The sequence below is a fragment of the Panulirus ornatus genome, chromosome 63 (assembly GCF_036320965.1).
Source record: "Panulirus ornatus isolate Po-2019 chromosome 63, ASM3632096v1, whole genome shotgun sequence".
Lineage (NCBI taxonomy): Eukaryota > Metazoa > Arthropoda > Malacostraca > Decapoda > Palinuridae > Panulirus > Panulirus ornatus.
Window position 1 is genome coordinate 23,116,691 of NC_092286.1, and position 20,627 is coordinate 23,137,317.

At 45.3% G+C, this 20,627-nt stretch overlaps 1 protein-coding gene across 1 annotated transcript in view; it reads right to left on the bottom strand.

Annotated features, from left to right (window-relative positions):
- LOC139745986 (uncharacterized) overlaps positions 1 to 20,627 on the bottom strand; it is a 318,309-nt gene that overhangs the window by 142,626 nt on the left and 155,056 nt on the right. The window contains exons 5-7 of the mRNA XM_071656747.1: positions 17,352 to 17,517; positions 10,819 to 10,960; positions 7,675 to 7,868 (exon numbers count right to left, since the gene is read on the bottom strand). Of these exons, the coding sequence (XP_071512848.1) occupies positions 7,675 to 7,868; positions 10,819 to 10,960; positions 17,352 to 17,517 (502 nt within the window). The remainder of the gene's footprint in view (positions 1 to 7,674; positions 7,869 to 10,818; positions 10,961 to 17,351; positions 17,518 to 20,627) is intronic.

Consider the following 20,627-nt stretch of genomic DNA (forward strand, 5'->3'; position numbering starts at 1 on the left):
GAATGACTGAGAACAGAAAAGATATACCAGAGTATTATAGATTCAGCAGTGAACAAGAAGAGTGGAGGGAAGAGTCTAATAAGATAAGAAGACAAATTAAGAACTGTGGAGGCAATACGAGCAAGATGATCATGAAAATTTAGACGTATAGGATGAAGAACGAGAGGAAAAGTACTTAAGATACAAAATAAAGAGAGTAACTGATGAAGAATACAAACACAAGGCAAACTAAGGAGCCATCAAAATAAGGCAAGGTAACAGAGACACATAATTCATGGAATCCAGAATGGTGAGCCGTATTGGCGTTGCTCACGTGTGAAGGAGTGCGTCTGATTGGGAGATGTACAAGAGAAAACAACAGGCGTTCAAGAGGATAGTGTAGGGGATGAAAATAAAAAGATGCAAAGCAAGGAACTATTAATCAGGGAAAGACAAAACCCAAAAGACGTCAAAGATATATAACAAAAAGACAATTAAAATTACATATAGGACAGAAGAGCATACGAGGCATAGAAATTATCAATAACAGGACAGAAGAGCATACGAGGCATAGAAATTATCAAGGGGCGACAGGACGCCACAGATGCAGAGGTGATAGGAGTAACAGAGATAACGAATGCATGAAATATAAGGAACTGTGATAAGAAAAGACGAAAACATATGCAAAGGAAGATGTTATCAAAAGTAAGGTGTCCAAGCCAAGCTAGGCAGTTATCGAAATGGAAAGAGATACGGAAATAACTTTATCTACCTATCTATAGATATCAATGATTACTATTTACCTTTGCTCCACGTGTCCAGGACATGTTAAAGATATTTATCAGTGTATATATATATATATATATATATATATATATATATATATATATATATATATATATATATATATATATATGTATATCTTTTCCTATATAATCTTTCTATCTATGTACCTATCTCTCTCTCTATCTATCTATCTATCTATCTATCTATCTATCTATATATATATATATATATATATATATATATATATATATATATATATATATATATATGACAAATAAATGAAAAAAAATTGAGAAGCACTGAAAATCTTCATCATATGCTGTCATTACGAAGACCATAAGCTCTGAAAATATGAAGGATATGTTAGATTATATATATATATATATATATATATATATATATATATATATATATATATATATATATATATATATATATATATAAGAAAGGAGTGGTTAATGAAGAGAGAACTACACGAGTACATATTTTTTTCCATGCTTGTTACCGTTTCCCGCGGTAGCGATGTAGCACCATAAGCAGGCAAATGATGGTCTCATTCGCTGACATGAAGCCTCAATTGGTCATATATAATGGACTGGAACTATAGACCCGTATACACACATAATTAGGCCCCACAGACCATTCCGTGGTGTTTCCCTACTGGTTCTTATGCCCTGGTTTAGTCTATTGAGAACACGTCACCCCCGTTTTGTACAGTTTCGTTCCAGTTCGCTCTATCCCACGCACATCTCGCACCCTCTTGCATGCTCATACTCCATACACTTACAGCATCTTTCACTCCATGCTTCCGTCTTTTCTCTGGGTTTTCTGGTTTTCTTTAGCCTGACGTAATACCCTCTTCGGTCAACCTCTCCTCACTTATCCTCTCCATATGTCCAAACCATTTCATCACATCCTCTTCAACTCTCTCATACCATGCATACTTCTCTTCCTACTACACCTTTCTCTTATCATGTTTCTTAGGCGATCAACCCTCTTCACACTACGTGTTTTGATACAGCATTCCAATCGCTTTGGAACACACAACACAAAAAACGATCTGTACACCAGTGAACGATAGGTCTCAGGGAGATCAATTGTTTCCTTTAAGAGGTTGGCATGCTCTCAGATTTTTTCGTCTTTATGCCATAGTATGTCACTGTTGGGGTGTAAAGATCGATCTTGCGGTGCGTGCAAGTCAAAATCAGATGGCATTCCAATCGCATTGTACGGTATAATCAGATAGCATTCCAATCGTGGAATGAAGATTTCGTTAAGTTGGTGAGGGACAGCAAAGGAGATCGAAAGAAGCTATAAATGCCAAATTGGGGAAAGAGGAGTGTATATATCAGTAAAAGGATGGTATATGTCAATAAAAAGATGGTATATATCAATGAAAAGATGGTATATAAGTCGAAGGGAAACAAATGAGGATTATGGAAAGATGCATCAGACTTCACAAGACAATAGCAAACTATTCTGGAAGTGGGTGAATAACAGCAGAAGAGAAATATTAAAACCTACGTTTTGGAAGAATAGAAAGGTCTAGTTTCTCAGCCTCTGTTTATACTGTCGGTTCCTTAAAACTAGAATTAGTTTTGTCGCTCGTCTCTGAACTTGGTCAGTTTTTTTCTTTGTTCGTCCTTTCTGAAGTATAGAGGCCAGAACTGGATAAATTCGTGCGGCCTTACCATTACGTTGAACAATAGTCAGGACTTGTTTTTGATGATGTATGGTCGAAGTTCTTGGCAATCCAACCTAGCATTGGCTACGGTTTGTTACTCTCTGTTATACACTGCTCACTCTGCTTCCAGCTGGTCATGATAACGCTACCAAGATACTTTACTTCACTTACATAGCGAAGAGTTTACATAGTTGTTCTTAGGGATGATGAGCGTTGCCTCTCTCTTGAGGGAAGAAAGTGTGTTCCATATGTTGTGTGTGTGTGTGTGTGTGTGTGTGTGTGTGTGTGTGTGTGTGTTGCTAACCATATGTTTCCATTATTTTCGTGGTTATTTTCTAAGTGGTTTGTGCTTCTCACGAACGTGTGAGAACTGGTTTTAGGCCAAGAGAGGAACACTGTCCTTCAGTACCTTGAATGTCTGGGTACTGTTGGTGATAGATCGAAGTGCTCCCATGTCTGGTCACGCCTGCAGTATGAACGCTATGTCATCTGCAGGCCGTATGGGCTGGGAACTAGCTTGGTATGTGAAGGGATCGTGGACTTGACCGGATGTATACTTGTTTCTCTGGTAAAAGTGTGCCACAATCTGTACACAGACTTATCAAGGCTGCTTATGAACCCTCCTGAGTTACTCTCTTGTTTATATGGCCTGTCATTAAGCCTCGTAATATAAGTTTGTGGCCCTAACGTTTTGGAGCTCTTCTTTCATTGTATCTGGTTCCCCACCCGCTCCATCACTCTGTAGCTGGGTCGCATTTTTCTAAATGCCAGTAAACTTGCTTACGATTCTTCTGTTTGCCCAGCCTCCTCCAACACAAATTACTATCATAGAAATTCCTATCCATTATCATTAGTACTTTGGTTAAGGCAATTGCATGGGAAAGTGTTCTTACCTTTTTTGGCATGCCCATATTTTGCAGCCAATTGTCCACACTTTCTCAAAGGCCAGATGTGTGTGTGTGTGTGTGTGTGTGTGTGTGTGTGTGTGTGTGTGTGTGTGTGTGTGTGTTTCATTTAGCAGTAACAGTGTAGTGTCTTTCTTCGGCCTCTGGTCATTCCTATACCCTCTGGAGCGATCGTGATTCTGCTCTGGAAGCCCATAGTGACTATTGTTCCATAATGTTGGTGTCCTCCTGGTGCCACTTTAACCTGAGATGTGTTGTCCTTTTGAAGGATGAGCCGATGGATCTTTGTGTGGGGTGTCTGGTTGTCCAGGCCTTGCTGCTACTGTGTTACCCTGGCTTCCTCACAATCTAAGGGCAAATATTCTGTAGCGTCAGTTACCTTGGCTTCATCACAACCTAAGGGCAAATATTCTGTAGCGTCAGTTACCTTGGCTTCATCACAACCTAAGGGCAAATATTCTGTAGCGTCAGTTACCCTGGCTTCCTCACAATCTAAGGGCAAATATTCTGTAGCGTCAGTTACCCTGGCTTCCTCACAACCTAAGGGCAAATATTCTGTAGCGTCAGGGGGTCGAATACTCCATGGTGGAATGGTTGTAGTTATATGTATTTCTGTTCCACAACGATGATCACCCATTACCGGGGCATATTCATTTCTAGTCTTGCTTCTCTGTATTACCGTCTGTTCCAGGTCATTAAACTGCTGATAGCAGGCTCATGGCCTCCTGCTGATGTAGGTGTATTTGTTTATGAAGCGGTGTCTGATTTCTGTAATTTCCGGGTGGTGAGAATGCTGGCGACAGGACTTACACCACACGTCTCGTTCTTAGGTTACTCCATCAGTCCTTTTCCCTTTCCGGGTTTAGTTTGGCAGTTCTTTGCTTTCGTTCCACTTTGGTCAGCGTGTGTCTACATTCGCTGCGTCGCTGGTCTAAGAACTGTTCAGCTCAGAAGGTCGCTACCATAGGTCCATGTTCACTGGATGTCGGTTCGCAGTGGCTGAGTATATGGGATTTTGGTGAGGGTTTTCGTCTATGAGGATTTTGACCGTGGCAGGAGGTGGCTCATGAGTGCGGGTCGTGCAATGTATCTCATGGTGTCCAGCGCCGTCTATGTTTGTCGTGGGGGGGTAGGTGTTCGAGGGCGCTCACACATCTCTCCGCAAAGGACGTGTGGATGGTCCACGTCTCCTGGGTATGCTGTGCCCTGGCCCGACAGGTTCGTGTGAGTGTCTTCAGTGCTACTGAGTGTGTGTGGCCCGGGACAGCATCGTGTCCAGGTTCCCGCTACAGTTTCGTTTTGAAGGATTATAACTAACCCGGAATCTTGAGAGAGAGAGAGAGAGAGAGAGAGAGAGAGAGAGAGAGAGAGAGAGAGAGAGAGAGAGAGTGTGTGTGTGTGTGTGTGTGTGTGTGTGTGTTGGTCAGGAGGCTGTGGCTGTAACTAGCGATGAGGCGATGATGGTGGGGTTCGTGTATGTATGAATAATGCCTTTTGAATTGGGCTCATTGGCAATGTTCATAGGAACGGCATACACAGCATGAACCACACTAGATGATTTTTGAAAATAACTGTTGCTGGCATTATACGAGTGCGGCAGCATCATGGTGTCCTTTACACACACACACACACACACACACACACACACACACACACACACACACATACACACACACACTAGCTACGCCTGGACGAAAGCCTTATGTGTATATTATATATACGTACATATTTATCAGACGAGGGTTTTGTTTTCGACGACCATCCAGTGGTGTCACAGTGGTACTTGTGGTGGCCGGGAAGGCTAAATGAAGAGACACTGGGTAAGATAAGCTAAAGTGGTACGTGCCTTAGTGGGGTGAGGTAGCAGTGGTAGACGCCTAGTGGGGTAGATGCCTAGTGAGGTGAGGTAGTAGTGGTAGATGCCTAATGGGGTGAGGTAGTAGTGGTAGATACCTATTGGGGGGAGGTAGAGGTAGATTCCTAGTGGGAGAAGGTAAAGGTAGATACCTAGTGGGGTGAGGTAGTGGTGGTAGATGCCTAGTGGGAGGAGGTAGATGTAGATGCCTAGTAGGGTGAGGTAGTGGTGGTAGATGCCTAGTGGGGCGAGGTAGATGTAGATGCCTAGTGGGGTGAGGTAGTAGTGGTAGATGCCTAGTGGGGCGAGGTAGATGTAGATGCCTAGTGGGGTGAGGTAGTAGTGGTAGATGCCTAGTGGGGCGAGGTAGATGTAGATGCCTAGTAGGGTGAGGTAGTGTTGGTAGAACTTATCGTGTGTCCCAGATAACAGGTCTTCCATGATCATGATCATCAGTGGATGGCTGGTCATGCAGGAGAAACAGAAGCATATGCCGTAGACATGACAGTAGATCTGGGGCCGTATGCAGAAAAATTCTTAGATTTCTGCTTATATTTATGCTTAGCTGAGCAAGTGGCTTAAGTGCCACACAGAAAAGGACTAAGCACGTTGCTTAGCAAAACTTAAGCATAAGATTTAAGAAGTATGAAATGCAGTTTGGGTCAAAATATTTGTCGTCTGCTAAGCAAATACTTAAGCGTTGGGCAGCTTTCAGAAACATGCCTTAGCAAAATTCTTACAGTTAAGTAAAATTCTTTGGGGTTAAGCATACGTAAGCATTCTAAGAAGTTTTCTGCATACGGCCCCTGGGGCTCAGGTGGGCTAAGGGAATGTCAGTGAGGAGAACCTGGCGTCTCCAGATGGAACCTCACCCCTGAGTGTTGAGAATGGTACACGTCACGGCCGATTAATATAATCAAACGTCATCGACCATCGTAGAAATGACCACCGTTTAATACATCATGACACATCACAGCACTTCATAACCTCGCCAAGTCTCGCTTCGCATCGTTAATCATTACAGTTGATCATTAACGCATCATCATGGCACATCAACACATCATTAATCATCTCCATTAATCATTACACATCATCATACACGTCACCACACATCATTAATCACCACAATTAATCGTTGCACATCATCAAACACATGAACACCACACCTCGCAAAACACCACTATGTTATCTAAGCGTTGTCCACAAACCATCGCTCACAAGAGGAATCTGGTTTTCTCTCTTTTGAGCGAAAGATTTCGTATTTCTGCGAAGAATATCCACTCAACCCCGCCTGCCACTCACCCCAGCCTGCCACTCACCCCAGCCTGTCACTCACCCCAGCCTGTCACTCACTCCAGCCTGCCACTCACCCCAGCCTGCCACTCACCCCAGCCTGCCACTCACCCCAGCCTGCCACTCACCCCAGCCTGCCACTCACCCCAGCCTGCCACTCACCCCAGCCTGCCACTCACCCCTGCCTGCCACTCACCCCAGCCTGCCACTCATACCTGCCTGCCACTCACCCCAGCCTGCCACTCACCCCAGCCTGCCACTCACCCCAGCCAGCCACTCACCCCTGCCAGCCACTCACCCCTGCCAGCCACTCACCCCAGCCTGCCACTCACCCCTGCCTGCCACTCACCCCTGCCAGCCAATCACGCCTGCCTGCCACTCACCCCTGCCTGCCACTCACCCCTGCCTGCCACTCACCCCAGCCTGCCACTCACCCCAGCCTGCCACTCACCCCTGCCTGCCACTCACCCCTGCCAGCCACTCACGCCTGCCTGCCACTCACCCCTGCCTGCCACTCACCCCTGCCAGCCACTCACCCCAGCCTGCCACTCACCCCAGCCTGCCACTCACCCCTGCCTGCCACTCACCCCTGCCAGCCACTCACCCCTGCCAGCCACTCACCCCAGCCTGACACTCACCCCTGCCTGCCACTCACCCCTGCCAGCCACTCAACCCTGCCAGCCACTCACCCCAGCCTGCCACTCACCCCTGCCTGCCACTCACCGCAGCCTGCCACTCACCCCTGCTTATAGCCCTTACCATTCACTTTCCTCCATAATGTGAGGTCTGGTCACCTGCTGTGTCCCTAATTGACAATACTAAACATCGAAGACACTATATATATATATATATATATATATATATATATATATATATATATATATATATATATATCCTTATCCATCTTGGAATAATAGTCTACAAGAGGAAAACAGAGAATGGAATGACTCAAATGCTCACACACGCTCACAAAACTCCTAAAAGTATCTTGGTATAAAGGCTAAGTTTACCATGTAGTCACGACAGCCTTGTGGTGTAGTAGGGTCGTGCTGAACACGAGCACGTGTCCACAATATACCTTCCTCCTGCGTTCATGGACTAATCTATAAGTGTGGACAATGTGGGACCCCCCCCCCAATCACGGGTCCGACAGCCATGTGCAGATGACCCACCCTGAAGGAGAGCCCTGGTGAGGACCGGCGCCAGCAGCTGGTCCAGCGCCCTCTGCTCCATGTAGTCTGGCGAGCGACGTCCATCCAGCAGTCTCTCTTGGCTCCTGGACCCGCCAGATTTGGCGCTGCCACGCCCGCTGTCATCCTGGGTCAGGCCCCCGTGCTCCTCCAGTCCGCCCACGGTCGCTGATCGGCTGCAAGACGGGTCAAAGGTCAGGACAGAGGGACAGAGAGAGAGAGAGAGAGTGTGGTTGGGTATCGGTCGCGCAGGAGGCCCAGGCGACGCAGGTCATGTATTGGGGAAGTGGCCAGAGTGTACAGCATGAGACAGGGGTTGTGCTCTTGTGGGGTGGGGAGGTTGAGGAGAGCATGGAGGGTGTAGGTCTATGGGGAACGTAAGTGGGGTGAGGTGTACGTGGGGTAGGGAATGTAGGTGGATATATAACGTAAGTGGGGTGGAGAGGGATGATGACGGGGAAGTGAAGATGGAGATTAAAAGCGTAGGTGGATGTGGAGCATAGATGGGACAGAGAAGGTTAGTGGAGTGGAGGTGACTTGGGGTGGAGAGTCTGGGTGGAAGCGGAGTGTAGGTGGTTGTGGATCGTCTGTGGTGTGTGGAATGTAGGTGGATTAGGAATGATGGAGTGGAGGAAAGAGAGTGGATGGGCATGTAGGTGGGGTGGGAAAGGAGACTGTGTGTAGAGAGCGTAGCTGGACGTGGAACACATACATTAAGTCTTTGGAGTACAAGAAAAAGACAGACACCAGAAGAACCGATGGTCTACGACGAGGTTATCTGCTCGAGGACTGCTGCAATGTCATCCTAAAATTCCCTGTCTACAAAATGGTAACCAAAACATAGACGTGAGATGAACTAATGTCTTGTGTGCCAGGAACTATTTATACAAGGACAGGGATACTTCCCGAAGTAAACATCCTAAGTCATCTCTCGTCCATACGGACACTTAGGAACACCTTCATCCTACACCAGTAGAGAAGAGCCATTTCTCCAGCGGACAGCAGCGTGATTCGGGCCGACAAGTTCAAGGACCCACGGCTTGACGAACGAGCAATCTATCTGCTTAACTCAATCGCGAGTTGTCGAGTTGATTAAACCCTCCGCAGAGGTTCATCGGATCATGAACGATCCATTTATGAGTGACAGGTGACTTATCGACATAACGCTACCGGTAACAAGTGGGAAACTGACATTCTGTCAGTGGTGACCTGTGATGGAAATGAACACTGCGAATACGATGACACAGTAAGCCATCTGCAGTTGCCGGAATCTCCAGAACGAAGTAAAAAGGTGTTTTGCGTTCTCTTGAAAAAGGGTCGGCGTCATGCTAACCTTTGGATATCAGCTGGTCTTCAAGGCATCTAAATATGGGGGACACGTTAATATCACTGTCGGCGGGAGGCACCGCCAAGCAGTCGTCCCCAACTGACCACCCGACACACGCACACACACACACACACACACCTAGCGACATCTAACCCCCCCGACAAACACGTTCTCAGACCCATACCATCGCCAGTCTACCTCACCGATACCTTCCGATAACCAATATGGACGGACACCCCGGACGCCTCGCCCCGATCTCATACAGACGCTTGCCTCTCTGGGTCCTGCTGGCTGTGTGAGGGGTGTCTGGGGGAGGAGAGATGAGGTTCCTGCTCCTGGGTTCCTCTTCCTATGTGAGCGGCCTCCAACCTTTCCTTCCCTCCCTCCCACACTGACCCTCTGGCCTCCCTTCCTATCATGATGACTCTAAACCTTCCCTTCTCTCTCTACCCAGAATGACGTGTTACCCCTTCACCTCCCTCCGTCCGTAGTGACTACCTTGCGCTCCTTTCCCTCCGCAGTGGCCTGTAGCCCTCCATATAGATACTTTCCGACACTCCCACCACACACACACACACACACACACACACACACACACGGGTCATCGTTCCGACACTCTGCCTGACAGACGGCCTCTGGAAGCCTCGTTACAAGACACTTCCTCACAACATCCTCCCTGGCCGGATACTGCCCAGGAGAACCTCACGTTAGTCACCCAGTGACAGCGGCCGGGGTAGGACGTGTCGAACCTCCACTGCATTGTATACCCTTCTCCTTTTTCCCCTTCGCCTTACAGCCACTCCTTCGCCTTACACTCCACACAATTATGCTCATATCATGCTGTGGGTCGGTCTAATGCTGACAACCCTGACCTGTGTTGACCTTATGCTGATAAACCTGATCTGTGCTGACTTCATGCTGATAACCCTGATCTGTGCTGACGTCATGCTGATAACTCTGACCTGTGCTGACGTCATGCTGATAAACTTGACCTGTGCTGACGTCATGCTGATCACATGAACCTGTGCTGATTTCATGCTCATACTCTGACCCAGGCTGACGTGACCTCACGAATGCACTCTGACCTCTGCTGTGCTGACCTGACCTCTCATCGTTTGGCTGACACTCATGACTGAGGGCGTGACCTTTACTGACCCCTCATGGCACGATTGGTGACCTCCCCACCCCCCAGGGCAACGACCTTGACCCCTGCTAATCATAATACACTCAACGGGACGTTTCGTCATATCCTGACCTCACTTCATGCTCCACCTTTGACCTCGTTTCCCAAGCTGATGGCACTCCCGCCCTGAGATGACCTGCGCCTGACCTCACCTGCGCCTGACCTCGCCTGCGCCTGACCTCGCCTGTGCCTGACCTCACCTTTACCTGACCTCACCTTTGCCTGACCTCACCTGTGCCTGACATCACCTGTGTCTGACCTCACGTGCGCTTGACCTCACCTGCGCTTGACCTCACCTGCACCTGACCTAACCTGCGCCTGAACTCACCTGCGCCTAACCTCACCTGCGCCTAACCTTACCTGCGCCTGACCTCGCCTGTGCCTGACCTCACCTGTGCCTGACCTCACCTGTGCCTGACTTCACCTGTGCCTGACCTCACCTGTGCCTGACCTCACCTGTGCCTGACTTCACCTGTGCCTGACCTCACCTGTGCCTGACCTCACCTGTGCCTGACCACACCTGTGCCTGACTTCACCTGTGCCTGACCTCACCTGCACCTGACCTCACCTGCACCTGACCTCACCTGCGCCTGACCTCACCTGCGCCTGACCTCACCTCATAGCCTTCTGGAAGCTGACGTGTTTCTGGGGTCGGTCGTCCAGGAAGACCTCGGGGGTCGCGACCTCTCTGAAGCGTGTGGAGTGGCCCAGGTCGGGCGTGTTGGGCTGGGTGTACGCAGTCCGTCGCAAGGTGTAGCCTGCTGGTGATAAGAGAACGGTCAAGTGTACGATAGCGGGGGCAGGAGGAGGAGGAGGAGGAAGAGGAGGAGGAGGAAGAGGAGGAAGAGGAGGAGGAGGAAGAGGAGGAGGAGGAGGAGGAGGAGGAGGAGGAGGAGGAGGAAGAGGAGGAGGAGGAGGAGGAAGAGGAGAGGAGGAGGAGGAGGAGGAGGAAGAGGAGGAGGAAGAGGAGGAAGAGGAGGAGGAAGAGGAGGAGGAAGAGGAGGAGGAGGAGGAGGAGGAGGAGGAGGAGGAGGAGGAGGAGGAGGAGGAAGAAGAGGAGGAGGAGGCTAAAGAGGAGGAGTAGGAGGAGGAGGAAGAGGAAGAAGAGGAGGAAGAGGAGGAGTAGGAGGAGTAGGAGGAGGAGGAGGAGGAAGAAGAAGAGGAAGAGGAAGAGGAGGAGGAGGAGGAGGAGGAGTAGGAGGAAGAGGAGGAGGAGGAGGAGGAAGAAGAGGAGGAGGAGGAGGAGAGAGATACCGCTTATCTGTCTTTAGTATCTGGACGGCTGGCTGCCCATCACGAGTGAACAAGGGGAGATGGGGGATATAAGATTGTTGTATCTCTTATCTGGACACGTCGTCAATATGGAATGGATGGGTATAGGGAATGTATGGGTATATGGAATGGATGGGCATATGGAATGGATGGGCATATGGAATGGATGGGCATATGGAATGGATGGGCATATGGAATGGATGGGCATATGCAATGGATGGGCATATGGAATGGATGGGCATATGGAATGGATGGGCATATGGAATGGATGGGCATATGGAATGGATGGGCATATGGAATGGATGGGCATATGGAATGGATGAGCATATGCAATGGATGGGCATATGCAATGGATGGGCATATGGAATGGATGGGCATATGGAATGGATGGGCATATGCAATGGATGGGCATATGGAATGGATGGGCATATGGAATGGATGAGCATATGCAATGGATGGGCATATGGAATGGATGGGCATATGGAATGGATGGGCATATGGAATGGATGGGCATATGCAATGGATGGGCATATGGAATGGATGGGCATATGGAATGGATGGGCATATGGAATGGATGGGCATATGGAATGGATGGGTATATGCAATGGATGGGCATATGGAATGGATGGGCATATGGAATGGATGGGCATATGGAATGGATGAGCATATGCAATGGATGGGCATATGCAATGGATGGGCATATGGAATGGATGGGCATATGGAATGGATGGGCATATGCAATGGATGGGCATATGGAATGGATGGGCACGTGGAACAGATGATAATTCATCTATGGGCGTCCAGGGTTCAAATCCTAGTTCTACTGTGTGGTAGGCCGGTATGGTTGCCACTGGACCTGTACAAGGTGACAATGGTGCTGGCCTACCACCACACAAAAAAGATCAGGGTTCGAATCCTCGCAGCCCAAGAATAAATCGTCGTGAAAATACAGTTTTCAAAAGCGTCTATACTTGATAATATGCAATAAACATCCAATAATTAAGTTATAAAACAGTGGTGTTGACGATAATTGTTGCTGCTATACAATAAACATTCAATAATTATGTTCTAAAACAGTGATGTTGACGATAATTGTTTGATATACAATAAACATCTGATAATTAATTTATAAAAGTGGTGTTTACGATAATTGTTGCTGCTATACAATAAACATTCAATAATTATGTTCTAAAACAGTGGTGTTGATAATTGTTTCTGCTATACAATAAATATCTGATAATTTATAAAAGTGGTGTTTACGATAATTGTTGCTGCTATACAATAAACATCTGATAATTAATTTATAAGTGGTATTGATAATTGTTGCTGCTATACAATAAACATCTGATGATTAATTTATAAAACAGTGGTATCTTGATAATTGTTGCTGCTATACAATAAACATCTGATAATCAATTTATAAAACACTAGTATTGATAACAATAGTATTGATTGAATTCTGATTGTAGATCTGAAAGCTAAATATTTCAGACCATTCTTGGAATATTTCATAAGGTGTAACTGACCCACTCATTTCTATTATCTGGATTTTATCATTATTATTCATTTTTTTCCCCTTTTAAGGTGGATAAGCGTGCAATGTGTAGTGTAGCGTCAGTAGCTGGGTAATGTGGGTGTCATTGCCTCGGAGTTTATGCAGAGGGTTTTGATGAATACCTGAGTGTTGATTGTTTGATTGTTTACAATCCTTCAGCATAGGAAAATTCAGGATAATTTTTTTTTCATTCTATTCTTATGTTGAAGGCTCCAGTCATGGACAGAAGTCCACATCTAGGCCAGGTATTAACTGAGATACTGAAAGGATTATGAAAAGGAAAAAAAGAAGAAGAGACAAGGAAATGTATTTTCGAATTTTGCACAAAGTGAAAAACCTGTCTTTAAAGCTGTGCCAGGTCATAATTATTGGGAAAGACATGAGAAGGTAGAGAGTTCCAAAGCTTTCCGGTGTAGGGAAAGACACAGGTATCAAAATGGCCCACCTTTGAGTTGCTGATGGCCACACAGTAATCATGTGACGCAGCAGTTTGCCGAGTATTGTGTGGTCTAACTAGTGGTGGGGGGGTACACAAGCAGCCAGCTCTCGGGAGCTCCAATGCAAAAAAAAAAAAGGAACTTAGTTTCTGGAGGAAGTGTACTTACACCATGTCTATTCCACAGTCATAGACATTAACCCAAACACGAGCCACAGTTTCATATCATCACTTGCACCTTGAACATCTGGGGTCCAGGAATATTCCGTACATTGCCAGCAACGAAGAAGAAACACATGCAGAGTACACCTGTATGCTTGTATATATCTGCTGCAGTCAACACGTGTTGCTATACATCTTCATGTGTTGTATTCTACACCTGTCTGACTGCATCTGTTGTAGTTAACGCCGTGTCGCTGTAGTCTTAGTCTACACCTGTGTGGCTGTGCATCTGTTGTTGTCTACGTTTGTGTGGGTGTACATCTGTTGTTGTCTACACCTGTGTGGCTACACATCTGTTGTCTACACCTGTGTGGCTGCACATCTGTTGTCTGCACCTACTTGGCTGTACATCTGTATCTACACCTTTGTGTCTGTACATCTGTTGTTGTCTACACCTGTGTGGCTGCACATCTGTTGTTGTCTACACCTGTGTGGCTGCACATCTGTATCTACACCTGTGTGTCTGTACATCTGTTGTTGTCTACACCTGTGTGGCTGCACATCTGTTGTCTACACCTATATGGCTGTACATCTGTATCTACACCTTTGAGTCTGTACATCTGTTGTTGTCTACACCTGTGTGGCTACACATCTGTTGTCTACACCTTTGTGTCTGTACATCTGTTGTTGTCTACACCTGTGCGACTGCATATGTGGTAGTCACACATCTTCGTGAAAGCACATTTCCCTGAGTGTGTGTGTGTGTGTGTGTGTGTGTGTGTGTGTGTGTGTGTGTGTGTGTGTGTACCACCAGGCGTACATCTGGCTGATTGTAGGACTCGTGTGTGTGTGTGTGTGTGTGTGTGTGTGTGTGTGTGTGTGTGTGTACCACCAGGCGTACATCTGGCTGATTGTAGGACTCGTGTGTGTGTGTGTGTGTGTGTGCGTGTGTGTACACACACAGCTGTGTTGGTTCACCTCTCCAATTTGGGTTATCATCATTATAAAGGGGTCGCGTGTGGTCTATGAGCCAATAATTGGGTTCCCTTCCTTCCTCCCTGTTGTATGAGAGAGAGAGAGAGAGAGAGAGAGAGAGAGAGAGAGAGAGAGAGAGAGAGAGAGAGAGAGAGAGAGAGACAGCGGACCAATTAGCCCGTAACGAGGCTTCCATCGTTTAGAACTAGCTAGCTTCTCGAAACGAGTCCTGTCCAACGTACAATTAAGTACAACTTAGTCTCGTACAGCGTCACCATTTGTGTCAATACGTATTTCCTATTTGACCCCTGGTCAATGAATATCCGAATATCGAGATGACCTCATACCTGGTCAATGAATATCCGAATATCGAGATGACCTCATACCTGGTCAATGAATATCCGAATATCGAGATGACCTCATACCTGGTCAATGAATATCCAAATATCGAGATGACCTCATACCTGGTCAATGAATATCCGAATATCGAGATGACCTCATTTCGTACCTCAAGGTTGTCTTCGTGACCTGAAAATTCATCGATTCTTTAAAATAGTGATCACTTCTCAAAACCTTGTTGCCTATTTTTCCTTACCAAACTCTGTGGGGGTCAGTCTTGCTTCTAGCGTGAGAATATCGAATATCCTAGAATACTCAGGTGTGTGGTCATGTCCTGCGGGGCAGGAGAGACTTAGTGCAATATCGAATATTTCGTAAATTATCATTGAAATCAATTTATCATCGTAATGGTTACCATTCTGAGCGAGCTGCCATGGTTAAGTTGATTTTTAGATATAATCTATATATAATCCAGATATTATTAATCTGATTATATATATATATATATATATATATATATATATATATATATATATATATATATATATATATATATTATTATTATTATTATTTATGCTTTGTCGCTGTTTCCCGCGTTTGCGAGGTAGCGCAAGGAAACGGACGAAAGAAATGGCCCAACCCACCCCCATACACATGGACACACACCCACGCCCCTACACGCAAACATACACACCCATACACCCCAACGTACACATATATACACACACACAGACATATACATACATACACATGCACACAATTCACACTGTCTGCCTTTATTCATTCCCATCGCCACCCCGCCACACATGGAATAACATCCCCCTCCCCCTCATGTGTGCGAGGCAGCGCTAGGAAAAGACAACAAAGGCCCCATTCGCTCACACTCAGTCTCCAGCTGCCATGCAATAATACCCGAAACCACAGCTCCCTTTCCACATCCAGGCCCCACACAACTTTCCATGGTTTACCCCAGACGCTTCACATGCCCTGATTCAATCCACTGACAACACGTCGACCCCGGTATACCACATCGATCCAATTCACTCTATTCCTTGCCCGCCTTTCACCCTCCTGCATGTTCAGGCCCCGATCACTCAAAATCTTTTTCACTCCATTTTTCCACCTACAATTTGGTCTCCGACTTCTCCTCGTTCCCTCCACCTCCGACACATATATCCTCTTGGTCAATCTTTCCTCACTCATTCTCTCCATGTGCCCAAACCATTTCAAAACACCCTCTTCTGCTATCTCAACCACACTGTTTTTATTACCAAACATCTCTCTTACTCTTTCATTACTTACTCGATTAAACCACCTCACACCACATATTGTCCTCAAACATGTCATTTCCAGCACATCCACCCTCCTGCGCACTACTCTATCCATAGCCCACGCCTCGCAACCATACAACATTGTTGGAACCACTATTCCTTCAAATATACCCATTTTTGCTTTCCGAGATAATGTTCTCGACTTCCACACATTCTTCAAGGCTCCCAGGATTTTCGCCCCCTCCCTCACATTATGGTTCACTTCCGCTTCCATGGTTCCATCCGCTGCCTGATCCACTTCTAGATATCTAAAACACTTTACTTCCTCCAGTTTTTCTCCATTCAAACTCACCTCCCAACTGACTTGACCCTCAACCCTACTGTACCTAATAACCTTGCTCTTATTCACATTTACTCTTAACTTTCTTCTTTCATACACTTTACCAAACTCAGTCACCAGCTTCTGTAGTTTCTCACATGAATCAGCCACCAGCGCTGTATCATCAGCGAACAACAACTGACTCACTTCCCAAGCTCTCTTATCCCCAACTGACTGCATATATATATATATATATATATATATATATATATATATATATATATATATATATATATATATATACATATACATATATATATATATATATATATATATATATATATATATATATATATATATCTTTTTTCTTCTTTTAAACTATTTGCCATTTCCCGCGTTAGCGAGGTAGCGTTAAGAACAGAGGACTGGGCCTTTTTTGGAATATCCTCACCTGGCCCCCTCTGTTCCTTCTTTTGGAAAATTAAAAAAAAAAAGAAACGAGAGGGGAGGATTTCCAGCTCCCCGCTCCCTCCCCTTTTAGTCGCCTTCTACTACACGCAGGGAATACGTGTGAAGCATTCTTACTCCCCTATCCCCAGGGATAATATATATATATATATATATATATATATATATATATATATATATATATATATATATATATATATATATATATGGCATTGCTCTAGTACAGCAAGACTTCTAATTGCATTTTACAGTCTACCAAGGATGGCCCAAACATCTGGCGTACATAACTACTTTTCCGGGAAGCTTAATGCTAAAGTCAGGTCTTAATTGCCTCTGAAATAAACACAATTACCTTCTTTATTGGAGTCCTCTGGGAAGATCTCAGTGGAATGGTACTCCCCCGAGGTAAGGGCGAGCTGCGTCGGGCGTCTGGCAGCGTCGGACTGTGCATCGTCGGAGAGGTAAGTGTCGTACGTGGTGTTGCCCGCCTCGGATCTGGGACGCGGGGAACGCCCACCCTGTTGGGAGGAGACCCAGGTGAAGGCACAGATTACCGCCACTGATCCAAACTTATGGCCAGGGGGAGGGAAAGGCCTGGCGACTATCAGGAGGGAAAGTGAGGGAGGGAAAAAAAGGCAACGGTGGAGTAAGGACAAGCGAATGACTTACTGTGTAGGAAATAGAATGGCGGATGTCTGTGGCAATGGCTGTAGTAGAAATATGGCAGGGGAAATTTATGGCTTTATGGCAAGACGATAAAAAAATCAGGGTAATATACAATCCCTTCGTACAGTGTTATATCGGGTTTATAACCCACTCTTCTCCCTGCTCCCCATCCTCTCAGGTAACGAGGTCATTATAGATGGAAGGTTTCCACGGTTATATATATATATATATATATATATATATATATATATATATATATATATATATATATATATATATATATATATATTTCCCTCGTGACCCGGTTAGCAACTCTATTTCCCCCCTAGTCAATGCACGATGCCCGTGCGAAGCTCACTATGGCGGTGATCGAGGCTCACTATGGTCGGGTATAAAGGTTTCTTACCGATTAAAATGCGAACGTCACACTTCTCATGCCAAGTTTCCTTCATTTCCGTCTTCTTTTCTCCTCGCTTGGCCTGAAAACACATGCGAATCGAACCACCGGGACAGTCATTTCGTTGCCGTCATCAAGGGAGAAAAACTTTATATATTAGAAAATGCCATTTTTTTCGGACTGGCGTCAGTGTTGCGAAGGCGGCGAACATAAACCCGTGGAAAAATAAAAGTTCACAAAACAAATGAGCTATGATTGTGATTATCAAAGGCTGAAATAATATAACAAAGCTTCAGTGTATTAAATCTAATATATATGATAACATATATTTAATAATCTTTTTATTATTCTAACGTGTTGTATATTTTATTTAAGGAAAAATTTAAACTTACGAGTATAGATCTTAAATTGACTAATTGATGAACTATTTCGGGATGACGACGAACCATTTCTTATTGCTCGATGGGCCGCGAAATTGATGCAAAATTTTGATAAAACTTTTGACTTCGAAAATTAACCCGAAAATACTAGCATGACGCCACCTTATGAAGACGTTCACATCAACCACCACATAAGGGCCTGTGTTCATGGCCGACGCGATGGACGATGGACATTACCAACGCATGGCCGTAGTCATAGCGGTAAAGCAATGGCGCAGCTTGACTTTGTGACAGAAGACTGTCACAATGATGTCCACAGCCATCGCGACGGACTATGATAATATTTACAAACATTCACGGATGACTTCGCGACGGAATACTGGAACAGTGGTGTTCATAGCCGTCGCGTTGGAAAATAATCGTCAATATTCACATATGGAATCCATTACAAGTTTTTTTGCTTTAAAACTACTTGACTAAAACTATTTTCCATCTTCAGAAAAGCATCGTTTGCGAGAAAGTGTATGAGAAAAATATTTTTACAAGAGTATTGCGTGCGGTGGCAGGATTCGGGTTTATTTACTTCCTGTGAGTCTCTGGCAGAGGTTCTTGTTGCCTGCTTTAAGGTACGTTATGATAATATTTTGCAGTTTATACGATCATATAAGCGAGTATTTGATTTAGAAACATTTACTAAATGAAGAGAGCAGAAAAGTAGGTATTTATGTACGTTCACTACCCAGTTTTTGATTACGCTACATAGGAAACTTTTTGACGATTTTTTCTTAACTAATTCCTTTCTGGCAGTAGAAAATCATACATCGAAATACTCTTAAAGCAGAAATATACTTTAGTCTCTTTTATTTGTGAATATTAACGATTGTTCTCCACTACGACGGCTGTGGACACCCAGCATTCCAGTAGTCTGTCGGAAAGTCGTACCATGAGCCAATTGGCGTCGCCTCGACGTCGGAAAGTCGTACCATGAACCAATTGGCGTCGCCTCGCCGACGGAATTCATGCCATGAACCAATTGGCGTCGCCTCGCCGTCGTATCACTACAACCATGAACACGTCGATGCGACGGCGTCGGTGTCTACCGTCCGTCGCATCTTGTGTGTGTACGTCCCTGAGCCTGCCATCCTCCTAACACCAAAATTTATCTACCTGTCTACCAGTAATATTACCATCTACTTATCCAGCACTTGTCTCCACCAGCCACTGTTTACCCACCAGCCTATCCTCAACCTCTCAGATCTGTTCATCATCTATCCATTGATCCGTCTTTCGGTTATTAAATCTTACCCACCAGCGTATCCTCAACCTCTCAGATGTTTATCATCTAACTATCCATGGATCCGTCTTTCGGTTATTAAATCTGCTTCGTCTATCCAATCACCCCTATAGTGGTCTATCCAGTCCCCTTGCTGATCCAGGGACCAATCTATCCAAATGCTAGATTGATATTTAGCGGAAGAAACCGTCAAATTGTTCATCAGCCTAGCTATCATCTTGCAATTCTTCTTGACTAGCCACCCATTAACTCGTCTCTACATTCCCTGCATCTGTCGTAACACTAACTACTACTTGCCCACGTACTTAACTACCGTTGCTGCTGCTACTTCACTCTGCCACTACAACCCTCACTACTACTACTACTACTAGTACTACTACTGCTACTACTACTAGTACTACTACTGCTACTACTACTACATCTTTCTACCACCACCACAACCACTGCTACTACTACTACTACTACTACTACTACTACTACTACTACTACTGCTACTACTACTATTACTACATCTTTTTACCTCCATCACCACTACAACCACTACTACTTCTACTGCTACTACTACTATTACTACGTCTTTTTACCACCATCACCACTACAACCACCACTACTACTACTACTAATGCTACTATTACTATTACTACATCTTTCTACCACTACCACAACCATCAGCACTACTACTACAACTACTACTACTACTACTACTACTACTACTACTAATGCTGCTACTACTATTACTACATCTTTCTACCACCACCACCACCACCACCACAACAACAACAACAACAGCAACAACAACAACAACAACAACAACAACAACAACAACAACTACTACTACTACTACTACTACTACTACTACTACATTTTTCTACCACCACCACCACCACAATT